This window comes from Dipteris shenzhenensis, chromosome 6 (genome assembly GCF_047967505.1).
Source record: "Dipteris shenzhenensis isolate YYH24624 ecotype China chromosome 6, Dip_SZ_1.0, whole genome shotgun sequence".
Taxonomy (NCBI): Eukaryota; Viridiplantae; Streptophyta; class Polypodiopsida; order Gleicheniales; family Dipteridaceae; genus Dipteris; species Dipteris shenzhenensis.
In genome coordinates this window covers 2,675,706-2,694,456 of record NC_141601.1, presented here as the reverse complement: position 1 = coordinate 2,694,456, position 18,751 = coordinate 2,675,706, and the positions used below count along the sequence as shown (strand labels likewise).

Here is an 18,751-nt window from a genome sequence, read left to right as displayed (position 1 = left end):
CCAAGCGGCCTCTAGATGCCTATCTGTAAAGAGATAGGGGTTCTACCCCTCTCTTGAGCATCAGGCCATGCTCCAGACCTACGCTCTGTTGGGTGTGATTTTTTGGTGAGCTTTTTGTCATGAGCTTTTTGTCAATTTTCATGAATATTGTGAGCTTTTCATTCACCTGAGAGAGAGAGAGGGGGACGGGGGGTTTCATGGAGTGGGGTGGGTGGAAAGTTTGGGTTATGGTTGCAATTAAGAGGAGAGAGGGGGGGAGGGGAGATAAAGGAAAAGGGGAGGGATGGTCGCATGGGTAAAGTGGCATGGAGAAGGGAGGGGAGGGGAGTTGGAACATATATTCATTATCATAGTTAGAGGGGGAACTTATAAGGCATGCAAAGAGGAGTGCAAGGAGGAGAGAGAGGATGAGGAATGTGAAACTTATGTTCATCTACTAAATGTAAAGGGGAAGGGAGAGCATATGGGAAATTTGTTCATTTTCAAAGTGTATAATTTGATAGATTTGACCTCATATTTGGATTCCTCGTCGAATTCCGGTCATTTTGAGTACCAACATGACCATATTCCGATAAAAATTGGAAAAATGGTGTTTTTGTTATGAATTCATTTTGGCCTGTTTTGGGCCTGTTTTGAGTCTGCGCTAGTATGGTCATGTTGGTACTCAAAATGACCGGCTAGCGCAGACTCAAAACAGGCCCAAAACAGGCCAAAATGAATTCATAACAAAAACACCATTTTTCCAATTTTTATCGGAATATGGTCATGTTGGTACTCAAAATGACCGGCTAGCGCAGACTCAAAACAGGCCCAAAACAGGCCAAAATGACAAAAACACCATTTTTCCAATTTTTATTGGAATATGGTCATGTTGGTACTCAAAATGACCGGAATTCAACGAGGAATCCAAATATGAGGTTAAAAGTTTCAAATTATACACTTTTAAAATGAACATATCTCCCATAGTTACTCCCTTCTACTTTGAATATGGACATATCTTCCATAATTTTTTGCCTCCTACTGCCACTCATATTCGCCCCCCCCTTGTGCATAGTATACACTCTTCCACCCCTTCCACATGCTATGAAAATGAACATATCCTATATCCTCTCCCCCTCTTTCTAACCTCCCCAGCTTTCTTATAACAAAAACATGTATGGATTTCTAAAAAAAGCTCGCAAAAACAAAGGAAATGGTAAAAAAGCTCACATTAAAAAGCTCGCCAAAAGATTTTTCCCCGCTCTGTTGAGCCTGAAGAAGCCACAATTGAAGTTGGCTCAAGCTGAAAAGCTCTGAAGTAAAGCTGAAACAACTGAGGTGTATCCGCCAGATTTACCTCTGACTTTCCTTCCCTTATGTGCCAATACGTGCTCTGGAACTAAGATATCATCAAGTTCCCCAACTTCTGCTACACACTGAAGGCATATCCTTTGGCACATCTCCCTAGAAAGGTTTGAGAAGATTCACATTTCAAGCATTATGAATCCTCCAAAGATCTAGAAGCTTTTAAGTAGTAAGCTACATCATTGATCTGCTAACATACGATAATCCCATCAAAAGCATCCATCTCTTGTCACAAAGCTGGCCAAAGAAAGTCTCAACAAAAAAGCATCAATACATTGATGCCCTGCACACTAGGCCCAAACTGCTTGTAACACCAGAGACGACCATGCATATGTAGGAATCCATCTGTGAGAGTATAATGCAAATGCTGCTGTCCATTAGACAATTGATCCTAGAAGCTTGCAGAGTTCTCATCCTCTACATACTAGTTCTTCATTGCATCCAATTCAGGACTCAACGCATATGCTTCTCAGACAACCTAGTTTGAGTGAGGAAAATATCTCAAGATCTGATGATCTGTGTGCACAGTGAAATCAGTCCCTAGCAAGTAATGCTCCCATGCAGAAAGAGCAAGAGCCACAGCCAGCAACTCTTTCTCATATACTTGCAAATTTCTTTCAGCATCCTACAACATTCTACTCTCGAAGGCAACAACCCGTCCATTTTGCATGAGGATTGCACCAATTCTATTCCCACATACATCACAGTGAACAACATAAGCCTGACCAACATTGTCACTACCCATAGCAGGGTTTGCTATACCAGCCCCTGTGCCCTGCATACCAAGCATGCCTACAGGAGCTCCCATAGGGCCATGCATTCCATTTTGCATCCCTGGCTGCGTGCCAGTGTTTCCATTCATAACTCTTTGGATTCTAACTTGTATACCCCCAAGCATACCTTGCATTCCAGGCTGAAAACCAACAGGGTGATTTCCAAGCATTCCTTGGCCATTTCCAACTTGGCCAGCCACTACTTGAAACACTGAACCACCACCAAAATATCCTGGATGCATTGTGGGGTGCGGAATGAGTTGCTGTCCCTGATTTGCATGCTGAAAACCATTACCTTGGCCATGCAAATCAACACCAGGACTAGGAATAAACTGTTGCAATGGAGCATCCTGTCCATTTGACATAACTATTGGCTGTCCATTCAATGGCATAGGTCCATATGGCTGCCTATCAGCATTCTGATAAACTTCAACAGAAGCTCTCTCAAACAAAGATTGCCCTTCTTGGGAAGACTCCTGTCCGCTATCCCAATCCTCATCACTGTGTGACGTACTTGCTGAATTCTCCTCGCTGCAATTCAATTACAGCGAGCAATACTTGCACCAGAGACAACCACACCCTCACCTCCTTAAAGAAGATGGTGATGTCTCCTCTCCAAAGCAACCACAGACTCATCCCCTTGAGGAAGTTGGTGATGTCCCGGCGACGGAACCATGAAACTGGCCTTCAATAAAATCAAAGGGTAGTAAAACTAACAAGTAACCAGTCAACACTGTTACATTAACAATTCAGCGAAAGTATTACCAGCAGATTGGGAGCTAGAGTGCCCTTGTGTTGGAATGGTCACCTCCCCATCTGTAAGCCCCCATATGAGGAGAGCATGGGGGAGGTAGACCTGGAAAGATTGGGGCTGCCACATGGGCAGCACATGAGCTGCCATGTGGGCAGCTGTCAAGACAAAGGGCAGGCCATGGACCTGCAATTGGAGGCGCAGCTAGGCGACCTGTGTGGGCAGGCTTTTGCACAGGGTTATTACCTGCAGCAGGTCCTGAACAGGGCACGGACCTGTACGGCTGCAGTATGGCTGCATGGCGGGGGTCTATGGGCAGGCATAAGGCCTGCAAACAGGCATGCAATAGGCGCAGGAATGGGCAAAGGCAGCAGCCCAAAAGGGGCTGCCAAAGGCCCTTATATAGGGCTGGTTGGACCAGCCAACCAGGTCGGCCAGCAAGCAGACTGGTCGGCCAGGATGAGGCTGGCTGGTCGGTCCATTCGAGGGGGCCTTGTGCCCTATAAAATGAGGGCTTCCATGCCCTCATTAAAACATCTTCTGGAGCAAGAAAAGACAGGTAGACAGGAGAAGCAGGAGACCTACTCTTGGAGCCTATTCCTGGAGGACCAAGAGGAGAAGGAAGAGCTGCAGACTGAGCTTGGAGGGCTGCCTACCTAGGCTGACATTCAGGGCAGCAAGGTTGAGGAGAGGATCACTCTAGACAGAGAGTCTACATTTGCTCGAGGTGGAGCACGCGGGCTCAGAGATCTAGGAGTGCTTGACATTTAGTAGGAGAACCTTTTGGTATTGTATCCTGTCCTACTTTGTGGACGGGCGGAAATATAAAGAGTTGCTTCTATATTTGTTGCTGAGCATTGTCTATTTACTGGCTTGCACATCTATGCACATAAGTTTAAGAAGTCTGTGATTCCACACCCCCCACACATACTGTGTGAGCTCTTGGGCATTACTATCAGACTTCCGCTGTGCGTACCCTCTGTTGGGTAATTTCTAACACCCTGCACCAAGACAAAGACATAGATTGGCCCCAAACCTAGGCGCCCCTTTCGGTATTTCTTTAATTAAGTGAGAGGCCCTAAAATCTAGGCTACATAAAGGATACACTCCTTCTTACAACTGGGGCATTCCACATCCCATTGGGCATCCACATACCCTGCATAGCCTTTACTGCTCACTGCTCTCACCACTTCTGGCAATTGGTATCCATCCCTAGTCCAGGAAGCTTACACACAGCCCGGAACTGTCACTAGTAACCACACTTGGTCATATAGTTCCCCATAGCTGTTACTAGTGCCCATCTAGCCATCAATCTGCTCAAAGCATAAAGGGAAAGCATACACAAGCTTTCACCTCTGACCAGGACTACCATGACCAATAGTCTCTCACCCTATGGGTCGCACATATCCTGCTACATCAATTTGATTCCCATAGGAGAACTGGCATCGCAACGCAGCGAACACTAATGCAATCACACCTGTACCATCCCTCTTGGGGTTCCAGGGATTACTTCCCAGTCCAAGCATGGATTCCTGACCCCTGCCTACTCAGCAACGAGGTTGTACTCAAGATGTGCCATCTGCCTAGCAACCACTGCTTGCATGTGACCCATCTCCTTAAAACATATTCCCACACAGAACATGTTACCTGCCAAAAGCTTTGGCATCTTTAACCCATGCATTAGCCCTATTGGGGCTCAACTTTCCAAGCATAACCAAAGAGCATCCATTTCAATTCCAAAAGGCTTACACTCAGCCATGGATCGTTTCCAACAGCCGAGACTTGGCCACACAATCCTCCTCAGCTGACCCAAGTGTCCAATTAGCCATTCACATGCTTAGAGCAAAGGTGAGAAAGCATAAACACAAGGTCCATAACCAAGGACACTTGATTACAGAGATAGGCTTCCCTTTGGAAGTTCTTCTACACAATAGGAGCAACTAAAAAGCTTAACTAGTGCCTTGCAAAATCAGCATCAACTATGACTATTCGGGCATACTCGCACACACTCAGCCATTCGAGGGCCTGTCAGTTGAGCTTATGGATCTGACAGCTGTACAAACCCCACAGCTCCAAACTGCCTTCTATACGCTGGTCCTCCGTATAGCCTCCTCCCATGCTTAGGCCGTACACAGATCGTACGTTAGCCTTCGGGACAGCCTCTCGTACATGGTCCGAACACATACCAAACAATGGTCTTCCGTACAACCACCCGGTGCTATCCGTACTATTACACCAAGGGATGAGCCTCTGTACACTTGTGATAGGCGATCCGTACTCAGCGTGCAAGCCCCCGTACAACAATCCATACTGATTTTGTTCTTAGACCGTATCAGGATCTGTCGTACATCTGTACATTTCCATACGGCTTCCGTACACGCAATCCCGTACAACGCTTGCAGCCCCACCTCAGCTTGCCGTACTGAGTCCGTACCACCAAGGACTCCAAGCCTCCGTGCAGCCGTTGGGCAAGGATCATGAACACCTTGTAAAGACATACGGTCGTAGGCATCCATGGTTGCAGGCTCCGAGCACTCTCCTTGAGACCCCGTCCTCGTACGTGATTATCCTGCGCCATTTCCTTCGTAAGGCCTTTCTTTCCAAAACCAAGTGCATGGGCTTGCCACATGGCAGCCCACGACTTATTTGCCTTTTTGGTCCTTAATTTTGCCCCTAGGCCCTATGTGGTCAACTCCAATGACCAACTTGAGGCTCATTTGCCCCTTGCCCCCTCTAGTGGGACAAAACCAATGACAAACTTCAGGATCCTAAGGCTTCTTTGTTCCCTCTTTGGCCCAAACCCCCAAATTCACCCCCAAGGCACAATTTGCTAGGGGTTCTACCACATCAAGCAACCCATGCCCTCGCTCCTTGTTTTCCTAGGGTCCTGCCCACATGCAGGCCAACATGCATGCGCCAAAAATCACGCTTGCCACGGTCCTGCCCACATGCAGGCCAACATGCATGCACCAAAAATCACGCTCGCGTGGCAAGCGTGACATGTGCCCTTCTGGCTTCAGCCATGAATTCACACTTGCTTGGATTCATTCCAGAATGACCTAGATCTACAAGCCTCTTAGGCTGCTCATCCTTGGCAATCTCCTTCCCTTTAGGCTCCCCCCTACTCCTTACCAAGTTCAGATCACTCCTAACAGTTCTTAATTGAGTGAAGGCATTATGAAACTTGGCCTTGTAACCCTTTTCCACACCTTTGACGCTCTTCTCCAGCACTGAGTTGAATTGTCCAACTTGACCAATTAACTTCTGCTGTTGGTCCACAAGTTGTTGCATCAATTTACTCTGTTTCTCAAACATTTGTTCTTGCTGCTCAAACATCAACGTCATGAAACCATCGAAATCAAGCTTGGTCTTGGGGTGAGGGGTCTTAGAAGGTTGGTTACGGGATCTTCTTGAAGGACTTGTATTCTCATGCTCATGATCAGTGGTTTGAACATCTTCTATAGGTGCCAATGTCTCTACTTGACCCATTAGTTGAGCTTCCTCATACTACACTTCGGGTCTGATTTCTCTTGGTAGCTTACCCTTTTTAGAATTAGGGCCAGATTTCCTTGGAGCCATCAGAATTAGAAGCACGTTTCCTCAATTACCAGGCCTTCTTGAGGGCACCTTTATAATCCAAATCAACTAGATATAGGTCACGGGTGCTGTCTGCACACTGTTTTGGAAACACTGTCTAAACAATGGATTCTCAGTCTGTACACTGTTTTTAAGCACAGTTTGTGGATTGTTTAGAAGCACTGCTTGAACACTATGTTGAACTCTGTTTAGATGCACTGTTTAGAATGTAGAGACACTGTTTGAGATTCAGAACAGTGTAGAGACACTGTTTAGAATGTAGAGACACTGTTTGAGAATGTAGAGACACTGTTTGAGCAGAACACTATTTGGAAGACTCTGTCTTATAGTATAGTGCCATTTATCGGGGACAGTAGATTCACTGTCCATGTGGCAAATGCACAGTTGCATAGCCGCACGGTTGTTCTCTTTCAGACCTTTGAGGGCTCATCCTTCAATGAATGCTGCAACTGAGGTATAAGCTAGCACATAGAATGTAGTAAATAAAAATATCTCTTTGTGAAAGAGATGTCCTCCATGTAACCACTGCACATGTGTGCACATTCCTGCAAGTCGATGACGATGTCGATGAAGCACTGCCCCAAGATATATGTCGGTGAAGTCCTTGGGGCGGCTAAATGGAGCACTCACATAGTGACTCTCAAAATGGCTAAGAGAGAGTCACCGATGTCGAAGTAGAGGCCGGAGGTGTCACGAGCACTTCGAGGAGCCAATCAATGTGTACCACGGGCACCACGAGCACTCAGAGAGGTGATCGAAGAAGTCAAGGAGTAACCGGGACTCACATCAAGCTCGAAGCAATGCACCAATCGGAGAAGTCACTATAGTGTATTGTGTCGAAGTAGTGTTGGACTGCTTACATGATGCTGGAAGCATCTTCACTTCCAATGCAATAGTAGAAAGTGGAGATTCACCTCGGGTACGGGCAAGTCGAATTGAAGAAGCGATGCCCCTAGCTGAGAGCTCAACAAACGGGACTGGCTTCTATTGATGGCGGAACTGTTAGAGCTAAAGCTGCGTGGGCAGCTGAAGTGAGTGGAAGTAAGAGATGCGTGGGCAGCAGAGGATGGCGCACTTTTGGAGAGAATAATGGCGGGCAGAAGAGAAGCGTGGGCAGCAGATCTAGTGCTGCGTGGGCAGCAGGAGCATCGTGGGCAGCGTGGAGCAGCAGGTGCTGTGTGGGTAGCAGCACCAGTAGCGTGGACAGAAACGTTGGTACGGGCTGTTGTACGGCAGGTACGGGATGTTGTACAATGCTGATGCTGAGGCTAAAGGAGCAGCCGATGATGAGGCATAGGTAGAAGGAGAGGAGCTCAAGGTCTCAAGGTGGAGAGGCAAAGGAAGAAGAGGGAGTACTCGAGGAAGGAGAGGAGGAGAGAGTGGAACTAGAGTGGAAGGGGCTAGCCTCTCCATAGGTCTGAGATGGGCTTCAAGGCCTCCTCATTCCTTGAGGAAAGCTAGCTCTGATACCATATGAAGAGACCTAGTAGCTAGCTAGGAACAGAATGGAAATATGGAAAGCATAATGAAAGGCAAAATAGAAAGGAAAATGAAAGAACAAGTGCTAGGCAATGATAACCAAAATACTCACATGATATAAAGCTTGATGTTGACTGATGTGATAGACAATAGACAAGTACAACACTATATAGTGTGCCACTAGACTCTAGAAAGTCACAATGTCTATGGGATATCTCCCAATATGACACGTGGCATGTCTAGGACTCACTAGACTATAAAACCACACTTAGACCACCTAGAACACTCATTTTAGACTCACTTTGGCTTCATATTCCAACAGACCCTAAGCCCAAGAGCTGGTGCTCCAAACTTGAGAGAGAAAAATGATAAAGATTTGACCACAAAATCCCATGAAAAGGGCTTTGATACCAACTCAAACACAGCTTCTACTAAGGGCTGTTAATAGTTTTAGGGAAACTTTGAGACTGTTTAGCGGAAATAGCAGAAGAGGAAGTAGAGGGGAAAGGTTAGGTCACTCTTACTTGAAAAAGGCATGAAATCTAGCAGCTCCTATCTGGCTGACTAGCATGGAGCTATGTGCTGTCCTTTGCATGTGCAGTCTATAGGTTGATGCTTACAGAGTACCAACAATCATACAATGGAATGTGATTGCATTAGTGTTGAATAAATCTGATAGTACAGCTGAAGCCCCTTATATAGTTTTACAAAAGTGGGCCAGCACATATTTGCTTATGGGATATTACAATAGGAGTGCCATGCAAGCTCCCATAAAAGCTTAATGTTACTACTAAATGTACAGAAAGTACTAAACTAACTACAATAAGGAGAACCCTTTATTGGCTAACAGGGCCCATTAACTAGCTGACTGCTACCCTAGCATTCACTACTGTTACAAAGATTGCTTGGGAACATCGGCTGCTATCAGCTTTCTTGCAGTAAGGAAGACTTCCCTGCGTGTCACAGCCAGGTTGGTGGGAGAGAGGGTTGATTGCAGCTCCTATCAGTTGAAAGTCTGGCAGGCAAGGTAAAGTTGTACAGTTATGGACCGGATGTGTTCAGGAGTTCATTGCTGGAGGTTGCAGAGACTACTGACCTAGTGTGTTGTGGAGTTCGTTGTTCGAGGTTCCTGTATGTGATGTGTTCTGCCTCAATGTAGGCTACTATGGGAAATCAAAGCCTGGGGGGGGGGGGGTAACTTCTTGCTGTTCAAGGTGACATTCTGCTTTGAGGGTCCAGGCTACCATGTGCTTTCAAGGAGGTGAATCCAGTATTCAAGGTACTGGAGGGCCCATGGTTGCATCCTCATCAGTTTGCTTCTTCAGATCATTTTGTACACCATGAGCTGCAAAGAGGGTGTTAGAGTTGATGGCATCTCTAGTATACAATAGAGAGTGAGGGCTTCTTTGTGGATGTGCCCGCCCCTAGTGAGGTTAGATAAGAGCTGGCCATATGGCCTAAGGAGATTGGGTAGGTTGGGCCCAGCCCAGTTAGGGCACCCCACCTAGTCTGGTCAATGACCAGACTGATTGGGTCAACCCGACCAGACCTGACCCTGGTTGGGTTGGGTCAGCCAACCAGAATGGTCCGCCAGTTCTCTAGGGGTGAGGCCTATTTAAGTCCCCCCCTCTCACATTTGTTAATCCATCTTCTAGAGCAGCCATAGTACTCTCTCACTGACACTTCCCCTCAGGGCTGAGCAGGATTCCTGCCGTAAATACAGTTATCATTGCCTCTACTGTGTCATTTTCTTTCTCCTATTTCTGGTTGCTTCCACACTGCACCACTCTCACAGTTCCTCCCTTCTCCTTCTCTTTTGTAGAGTTCCTTGACAAACTGTGTCATGTCTTCCCACGTTGCTTTCCCTGCCTGAGTTTTGTTTCCATGTAGCTTATGGAAAAACTTGATGGGGTTTCTCTTGAGCTCTTCAAAGTGCTCAAGCTGTTTGCGTCTTCTTCTTACATTTGTTTGTACTCTCTTGCTTTAGTTTCTTTTCTTGCTGTATCTGCTGTTTTCCATGATTTATTGGCTGTGTTGCTGTATTGTCTGATCTTTTCTGGGTGATTTGGTACAGCTGGTTTGAATAAATATTGAAATAAAGATATGCCTGACACTGCTTTTACTTGGTGTACTGCAGCTGAGGCCAAGCGGATGTTGCTTGGAGCAGGATTTCAACAGCTCAAAGAAGATGATGAATGGGTGGTTGTCCCTGGAGGTCGCTATTTTCTTACACGGAATATGTCATCGCTCATAGCCTTCGCTATTGGTCAAAAGTTCGCAAAACTCCTCTCGTGTCTCTCTCTGTGCCTCTGTCTCTCACAGCACGTGTGACTCTGCCTGCCTACCTTGATGATATAAGTGCACCATTTATAACTAGAAAGAGGAGGTTTTCAAAATGCATAGAAAATTTGGCCCTTGGTCTTCACTTATGGCTGCAAAATGTCAAAATAGGCCGCCTTCTACAATTTTAATATACTGAGATCTTACCCTTTTTGCCGTTTACAAGAAGGATAGCAAATGTTAGCAAATTTCCATTGTCTCTTTGTATGTGTGCTTTGATGTTTATGAGCAACGCTGTTATCAAAAGAAGCGTGAATGGAATAAGCTGTCTTTACATATTGAATCTAAGGAATCAAATCAGATACAAGGATCTATCGTCAGATGTAATTTTGTTTTTTCCCCTCAGACAAGTGCTCTACTATTAATGTCATATCAAGAACAGTTTTTCTGTGTGAAGAGATGGATGTGCAACCAGTAAAGAAAGAATCAGGGCAAATAGAATTTTCCTGTGTATATTGATTGGACATGATTTCTTGCAGTTACTGCCCTGGAAATGGATTTCATGTGGTAGCAGCACATACAGACAGTCCTTGCCCTAAGTTAAAGCCTATCTCAGCTGTGTCCAAATCAGGGTTTCTAAATGTGGGTGTGCAGACATATGGAGGAGGGCTCTGGCATACATGGTTTGATAGGGATCTTTCTGTAGCTGGCAGAGTTTTGCTTAGAATGAACAATGGATCATATGCACATAGACTTGTGAAAGTGGCACGTCCAATATTGCGTATTCCTACATTGGCTATTCATTTGGACAGGTAATACTATTGTATCTTCCATTTTCCAGGCAAACTATAAAAATGATATTGCATGCTCATACCTGCGCCTCTCTTTATAATCTATCTATTTTTGTGTGCAGCATTCCCTGTTCGTAAGTGAATTGTGTTGGTTCATAACGTAGTCACTATGAAACGCGTTTTATTGGAAATGAAACATTTTGAAATGTGCAACACGTTTTGAAAGCTTTCAATACCAATGAAACGTGGAGTACCTTTACTTGTACTTACATCGAAGATTCATCCTTGTGCTCTCCCGTGTATGGGCTTTCAAAATAGAAATGTATATTTTGTCCTTTGCAAGTTGCCACTTGGGCATTGAAATGAAATATGGATAGATCATGGAAATTTAAATTCTATACTAATATTTCATAGAACTTTAGTTAAAAGTTTGAAATTTGAACTTTGCAATCTAGATTCTAGTCTCTATATTACTGATTTTGTAAGTTTAAAGCTCACACTTTAATATATGTAGATTTCTGTGACTACCACCTTGTAACATCTTAGAGTCTAGAGTTATGAGTACTTTCAAAACCTTTGGGCATTAGAGGCAGTGCATGAAGTCATTTGTGACTTTTTAGCTTGTTTTGCATAGGTTCAGCATAGTATATGTATGCTGGGCATAAAGCCTCCATTTTTGAGACTAAAAAATACAAAGTGAGATTGTGAAACTCCCCTTGTTTCTTTGAAATGTTTTGAAACATTTCAAGCTCCTAAGTATTGAAACGTTTCTTTGAACTATGGTTGATAAGTACTTACGTACAATAATTGCATCATAATCACAAGTTTCTTGTTGGAAGAACAACATAATATGAGGGTTTCCCCATATATAATATGAAAAGTATTTGATGGTAGTTATGCTCGAGTGTTGATAACATCAGGATTGCTTTGCTTCGTAAGTATCCTTTTTTTGAATCTTGTTGTTGGTGTGTTTTATTGTTAAGATCCTTGGGAGCTGTCATGTGCCCTCCCTAAAGCAGATGTACTAGAGGGTTTCTTGCTGTCCCATAGACCTTTTGGTCTCCAGTGGACGTTAATAGACTCTCTCTCTCTCTCTCTCTCTCTCTCTGCCTTAGCCTCTCCACCCCCTCCACTCAGCCTCTCCCCCCCCCCCCACTCAGCCTCTCCGCTCTGCCTCCCCTCCGCTCTGCCTCTCCACCTCTGCTCAACCTCTCTCTCTCTCTCTCTCTCTCTCAGCCTCTACCCCCCCCGCTCAGCCTCTCCGCTCCGCCTTCCCTTCGCTCAGCCTCTCCACCTCCGCTCAGCCTCTCCGCCTCTCTCTCTCTCTCTCTCTCTCTCTCTCTCTTTGTGGTCGTACAGTAGGTCATCGTACACAGCTCGTCGCCGTCGTCCGTACAGCCGCTGTCGCCTCCGTACGCCGCTTCCGTACACAGTCGCCGCCTCCGTACAACCTGTCACCCCCGGCTGAGTTGAGCCCTTGGCTCAGCTTGGGGGGTTAGCTTCAGTGAAGCGCTTGGAGAATCTGCAAGGCCACCATGGATTTTCCGAAGGTAAAGACTTTCAACACGACCCCCATCAGTAAGCTCTCCACTCCGCCTTCCCTTCGCTCAGCCTCTCCACCTCTGCTCAGCCTCTCCGCCTCTCTCTCTCTCTCTCTCTCTCTCTCTCTCTCTCTCTGTGTGTGTCTCTCTCTCTGTGTGGTCGTACAGTAGGTCGTCGTACACAGCTCGTCGCCGTCGTCCGTACAGCCGCTGCCGCCTCCGTACGCCGCTTCCGTACACAGTCGCCGCCTCCGTACAACCTGTCACCCCCGGCTGAGTTGAGCCCTTGGCTCAGCTTGGGGGGTTAGCTTCGGTGAAGGGCTTGGAGAATCTGCAAGGCCACCATGGATTTTCCGAAGGTAAAGACTTTCACCACGACCCCCGTCAGTAAGCCCTCTTACTCCGACATTGCAGCAACACCCAACCCTTTTACTTTGACTGACAGGAAAAGGATCGGATTAGACCCTCAGGATCACATTTACCACTTGGAGCATGAAGTCAGAGAGCTCAGGCTGCTAGTTGCAGCTCTTAGCAGAAAGGTGAACGAGATGGAGAACAAAGGCAAGCAAGAAATTATTGCAGAAGCTATGGAGAAATTCAGCACATCTCCACCAGCACCAACTCTTGTCTCCAAGGTCAAGGAAATGATATCAACACTCAGGTGAGTTCAGCCAAGGAAGAGATGGCCATTGTTGCGGACAACAAACTCAACAAAGCAGATTTGTACACAGAAGTAAAAGAGCAGCAGGCTATAGCACACAATAAGAAGATACTACGCATTGGAGGGCTGCCCAAGGATTGCCTTGGCCCTTTTAATGAAGAAGAGGATTACACAGGAGACGAGAGGATTGCATGTTTCAAGAAGGAAATAGTGGGATCATAATGATATCAGAGCTCTCTCCCAAACCTGAATGCAAGTACAAGTGTTTTTCAAGGAGAGAGCGGGAAGAATTAAGATTCTTCGACAGACAAATAAGTTGAAGGGCACAAGGATTTGGATCTCTGAGGAACTCACCTTAACTCAGCTCAAGCAGAGGAGTGTCGAGCTCACCAAAATGAAGAATGCACGTAAAGCTGAAAAATGGGCTGTACTAACCCAGGAATGTCAAGATCTCTTCCAATTGATGCTGGTCCAAAAGGGGCTGAGGCTGAGACGGGAGGGGCTGCGGAGTCCCCTACCACCACTTCCTTCCTAGAGCACCTTCGGGGCTGCCTTTGAGCAGCTTGAGATGGAGACCAGGTGCTTCTTCAAGGCACGAGGGCCACGGGCTGCAGGGCGGCCTGCAACACACGAACAAGGCACCCACGGGGGTGCTTGGAGGCTCCAAGGCACCGACAAAGCAGGTCGGCCTGCTTTGGCGGCGGCCTAAGCTATCGCGCGACGGACGGGAGGACTGAGAGCCGAGGTGGGAGTGGCGGGAGACCACTAGGGGGGGGTGAAGACACGGAAGGGGCGGGGGAAGAAGAGGAGGCGGAAGAAGGGAGCGAGGGGAAGGAGATGGCGCGAAGAGGAAGCGGGGGGGAGGGAGGTGGTGCAGGAAGGGTGGTGGAGGAGAAGGGCGATGGTAGGGGGGGCGGAGGACGAGGGGGAGGCAAGGGGGTCGAGGGGGCAGCTTTGTGAGCAAGAAGCTCTACCCCTGTCCTCGTGTTTAGCCGTGTCCTTGGTTGCATGAATCATTGTGCAAATTGGTCCCATGAAGACTTCCCTGAGGTAAGTGCGTGACTGCACGATCTCCACTGGCTCTCCTCAGTAAGTGAAGCTGTGGTGATGAAGTACTACCCCTGAGGTGTTGGAATCGTAACCTTGGTCTTGTGAAGGTTGATTGCTAAGTCTCTCTCTTTGAAATACACCTCTAGGGCCTCTAGATGTCTCTATAAGTCTGTTGTTGAAGAAGATAAGAAGACAATGTCATCTACATATGAAGATATCTGTATCATCAAATCAGCAAGCAACGCTCCCTCACCTCTTAGGCGGTCAATGAAGGTCTTGATCTCATCAATGTAGAGCCCAAATAGTGTCAGTGAGAGGGGGCATCCTTGTTGCACTCTGATTGTGTTCTCAACCCAATGAGATAGACCTTCAGTGGCATGTATTGCTGACTCATACAGGCTCATCAGCCCCCAAATCATGTCTCTAGGATTGCATTGTCTAAGGGATCGTGGGACTATGTCAAAGGCCTTTCGAAAGTCTACAAAGCAAGTGTAGACTTTTTGGGATCTCATTGTCGCCTCCTCGATGATGGCCGTTAGAGAGAAGATATGGTCAAGAGTGGAATACTGCCTCTGGAATCCAGCCTGTCCCAAAGCCCACTGTTCCTGTGTTTGTGTCAGAGCGATCTCTCTCTCTGAGAGAGAGAGAGAGAGAGAGAGAGAGAGAGAGAGAGATTAACATCCTTGGAAGGCCTCATGGGCCTATGGGACAGTACATCAAGAGAAGAAACTCATACAATCCTCTGTGGGCTGAAGCAAAGGGCACCCTAGGGCTCCTGTTGAGTGCTATGCTAAGCTAAAGAGCTTAAGAGCTCAAGAGCTGAAAACTGAAACTCAAAATCGAAACCCGGTGCCGTGGTGGCTCTCCAGTGGGCTACAAAGATGTCCCGGATTTGCATCTGTCGAGCTGTCTCTCATTGTGGCGGAGGACGTGGTCTCCTCGTCCTCTGTATCCGATGGGCTATGTAAAGAGTGATGCCTCGTCTCTGGTGGTTTCTTCCGAGGAGAGCCGAGATGGACCAGACCTTGATTGTGTGCGCTCTAGTCACTGGTCAAAAGTATATATATATATATATATATATATATATAGATAGATAGATAGATAGATAGTTTTTTTAACGTCGTAGAGAGAGAGAGAGAGAGAGAGAGAGAGAGAGAGAGAGAGAGTAACGGCTGGGATTTTTGGTCCATAGGTCTGTGAACACAGATGGGTTTAAACCAAATTTCGAAACTCATCTAGCTCCAATTCTTGCTACTCAGATTAAGTCAGAACTTGGCGCAGCTGATACTTCAACAAAACCACATCACATGCTCCTCTTGCAGGTGAGTTTGATTAGAGGTGCGATATCTCAAATTATTATTATTTTCTTGTTATTATGAGTGCTGTTTCTTTTTCGACTTATTGCCATGTGTCATGTAGGTTCTAGCAGAGGACCTTGGTTGTGAGGTGGATGAGATTGCAGATTTGGAATTAGATGTTTGTGATACACAACCTAGTTGTATCGGAGGGGCTAAACACGAGTTTATCTTCTCGGGAAGGTTGGATAATTTGGCGTCATCTTATTGTGCTCTTCGTGCCCTGCTTGATACGTGTCGAGATTCTGCCGATCTTGCAGATGAGAGCTACATAAGGATGGTTGCTCTCTTTGACAATGAGGAGGTTTGTTTACTTGATCTAATGATACTTCGTACACTTGCACGGGTAGAATGTGGAGAAGTATGACTTGCTTTTGACTCAAAAGTAAAAAACCAAAGAATGTCAATTCAATTCTAAAGAGGTTAGATTCATTCCAAAGTAAAAAACCAAAGAGTGTCAATTCGATTTCCAAGGTTAGTGATAGAAGAATAACTATTACAGAATAATGTTCCTGGCTTCTATGCTGGCTCCTTGTTATAAAGCCTATATAAGGAGTGCCCATATGTAACTAGGCTCTCCTATTCAACTTTTATTTTTCTTCTCATTTCAATGGGACTATCTCAATAGGTTCTGTTAGGCAAAGCAAATCTCTGGCTTATTCCTCGTTGTGGTTGTTGCTTAAACTCTTGGGTATCTGGTTCATGACACCGATTTGAAAGAGTTTTTTGGCCTAATTGTTGATATCTGGGATGCGAAGAAACAATTTACGGTAGTTTGTTGTGGTATCTTTTCTTTTGTTGATCATGTGCATTGTATTGCTTTATCCCGTCCTTTGTGTGCTTCCTCATTTTTTCATCTTCATGGTGATGGTATGCTACTTAGTTTTAAAAATTAGTACCACGGAGTCAGCCTACATTGAACTTAAGATACTGAATATCTAATACCGTTGTCACCATGCAACTTTGTGTAACACATTTTACAGAAGGGGTCTGGGGACTGGCCCATCTTCTCACCATTGTATATTGAGCCCGTTGAGGGGAATGTGGGCAAAGAGCTGGTGCTATTTTCAGGATTACAACCCCAAGAAGATGTAGGTGTGGTTGGAGAAGAAATCGGAGTGGTACAGCTCCATTAGACTGGTGAATTTCAGGTCTTCAATCATAGTCTGTGACAAGTTGTTTGGGGAGGGAATTCATATTGTGCATTTCATCCCTATTTACTGCCCTATATAAAGGGATCTCCTCCCCTATCAGATACAATCATTTAGAGCATTCATCCACACTTGTACCTCTCAGGATAAGGTTGTATCCCAGATAATATACAGTTGCTATTGCCTTCAGTCTCAGTTCTCTCTCACGTCCTGCTCTGCCTCTTGCGCCGCTCCCTTACAGCCCCTCACGCCCCCTCACAGCCACTCGTGCCGCCCCTCGCGCCGCCCCCTTGCAGCCCCTCACACCCCTTGCAGCCTCTCACGCCCCCTTACAGTCTCTTGCACCGCCATCACGCTGCCTCTGCAGCTGCACACGCGGCTTCCGCCCCCTCACGCTGCATCACGGACCTTGAGCCGCCTCAGGCCTTCCTCATGCCGCTTAAGCTACCCCTCTCCGCCTCTCTCAGCTTGCCCCTCAGCCCCCTCATGCTGCCTTTCCGCTTCTCAGCCCAACTCCCTTAATCTACAGTTACAGTTACAGCTACACCCACGACAAGGGTTTTGACATCGACCTCTCCTTCCTCTCTTGGCATAGATTCTCCATCCGATTCATCACTTATGTCACCCACACCGGAGGTGACACACACAAGCCCACACTACTCGACCTTCTTCTCGCCCCTCCCTCTTAGTCAGCCATCTCTCCGGACCACACCATCCGCATACTAGTATTGTTGGGGTACTGCGAGCTTCCCCCTCCCCCTCCGTACCTCTACCTCCCCTAGCCCTCCTCCTCCTCGCCTCGACTTCACCTCCCCCTCACCCGCTGCCGCTGCGCCCCCCCTCGCCATCCCCGCTCACCTCCGCCTCACCCCCCCTCGCACCTCCGCTCACCCTCCTCGCAACCCCGCCTCACCCCACCCTCACCCCGCCTCACCCTCCCCGCTTCGCTCCGCCCCCCCTCGCCACGCTCACCCCCCCCCCCCCCCCCCCCGCTCCGTCTCTCCCCCCTTGCCCCTCCGCTCCACCCCTCCCCGCTTCCGCTCCACTCACACCCCCCCCGCCTCCCGCTCCGCCCACCCACCCCTCGCCCCCCGCCCCCGCCCCCTTTCGCCTCACCGCCCCCCCTCCATTTCACCCCCGTCTCCCCTTCCCGCTCTCCGCCCCCCGTCCCCCCCGCCCTTCGCTCCACCCCCCTTTTTCATCTTGCCCCGCCCCCCGTCCGCCTCTCGCCCCACTCCGCCTCTCCCCCGCCCCCGCTTCCGTTCCCGCCTCCTCTCCACCGCCCCCGATCCCCGCCCCCACTCCTCCACCCTGTGCCATCTCCGCTTCCTGCCCCCCCATCCCGCTTCCTCCGCCCCCCGCCCTCCATCCTTCCCGCCACACCCAGGCTCCACCCTCCCGCATCTACCCCCCCCCTTTTTTTGGGTGGCAGCCTTTTCCTCATCGGAAGCCTCGCAGTTTGTCTTGGCGGTATGGCGGCCCCTTGCCAGGAACCGGAGGCCCAGACGGACCCTCCCTCTCCAGATGCCTACCGCGTCATCCTGACAGAGCAACAATCATCTCGGGTTCAGGAGGTTGCCAATGACTTTGCCCTTATCTCTGTTTATGGCAGAGTCATTGGACATTCCCCCTCCAGATCAGCCATCAGGGACTGGCTCCAGTCCACTCTCATGCTAGAGGACGGCCATATTGAGGAGGTGGCCCTTATGGGAAGGGGCATCTTCTGGCTCAAACTCTCCAATGCGAAAGCTGCGAGCAACCTGATTGCTGGCTCCCCCACGACTGTGGATGGAAAGATTATCATGATAGTCCCGTGGTACTGCAGATTTAGCGCAGCGGATTTTGATGCTCGGTTCCGTATACCTCGTCATCCAGTGACGCTAGTTTTTCCAGGTCTTGCTGCTGAGCTACGGCCGATTGTCAGGGACCTGGGCTCCCACTTTGGCTGGGTTATGCACGATACTTTCGCCGATGCGGT

General features: G+C 47.7%; 1 protein-coding gene across 3 annotated transcripts in view; it reads left to right on the top strand.

Annotated features, from left to right (window-relative positions):
* Window positions 1-18,751, top strand: part of LOC147900638 (putative aspartyl aminopeptidase) — a 65,984-nt gene that overhangs the window by 25,087 nt on the left and 22,146 nt on the right. For all 3 annotated transcript variants that reach the window (XM_087375657.1, XM_087375656.1, XM_087375658.1), the window contains exons 3-6: window positions 10,082-10,217; window positions 10,764-11,036; window positions 15,460-15,589; window positions 15,687-15,926. In XM_087375657.1, coding sequence (XP_087231783.1) covers window positions 10,082-10,217; window positions 10,764-11,036; window positions 15,460-15,589; window positions 15,687-15,926 — 779 coding nt within the window. The remainder of the gene's footprint in view (window positions 1-10,081; window positions 10,218-10,763; window positions 11,037-15,459; window positions 15,590-15,686; window positions 15,927-18,751) is intronic.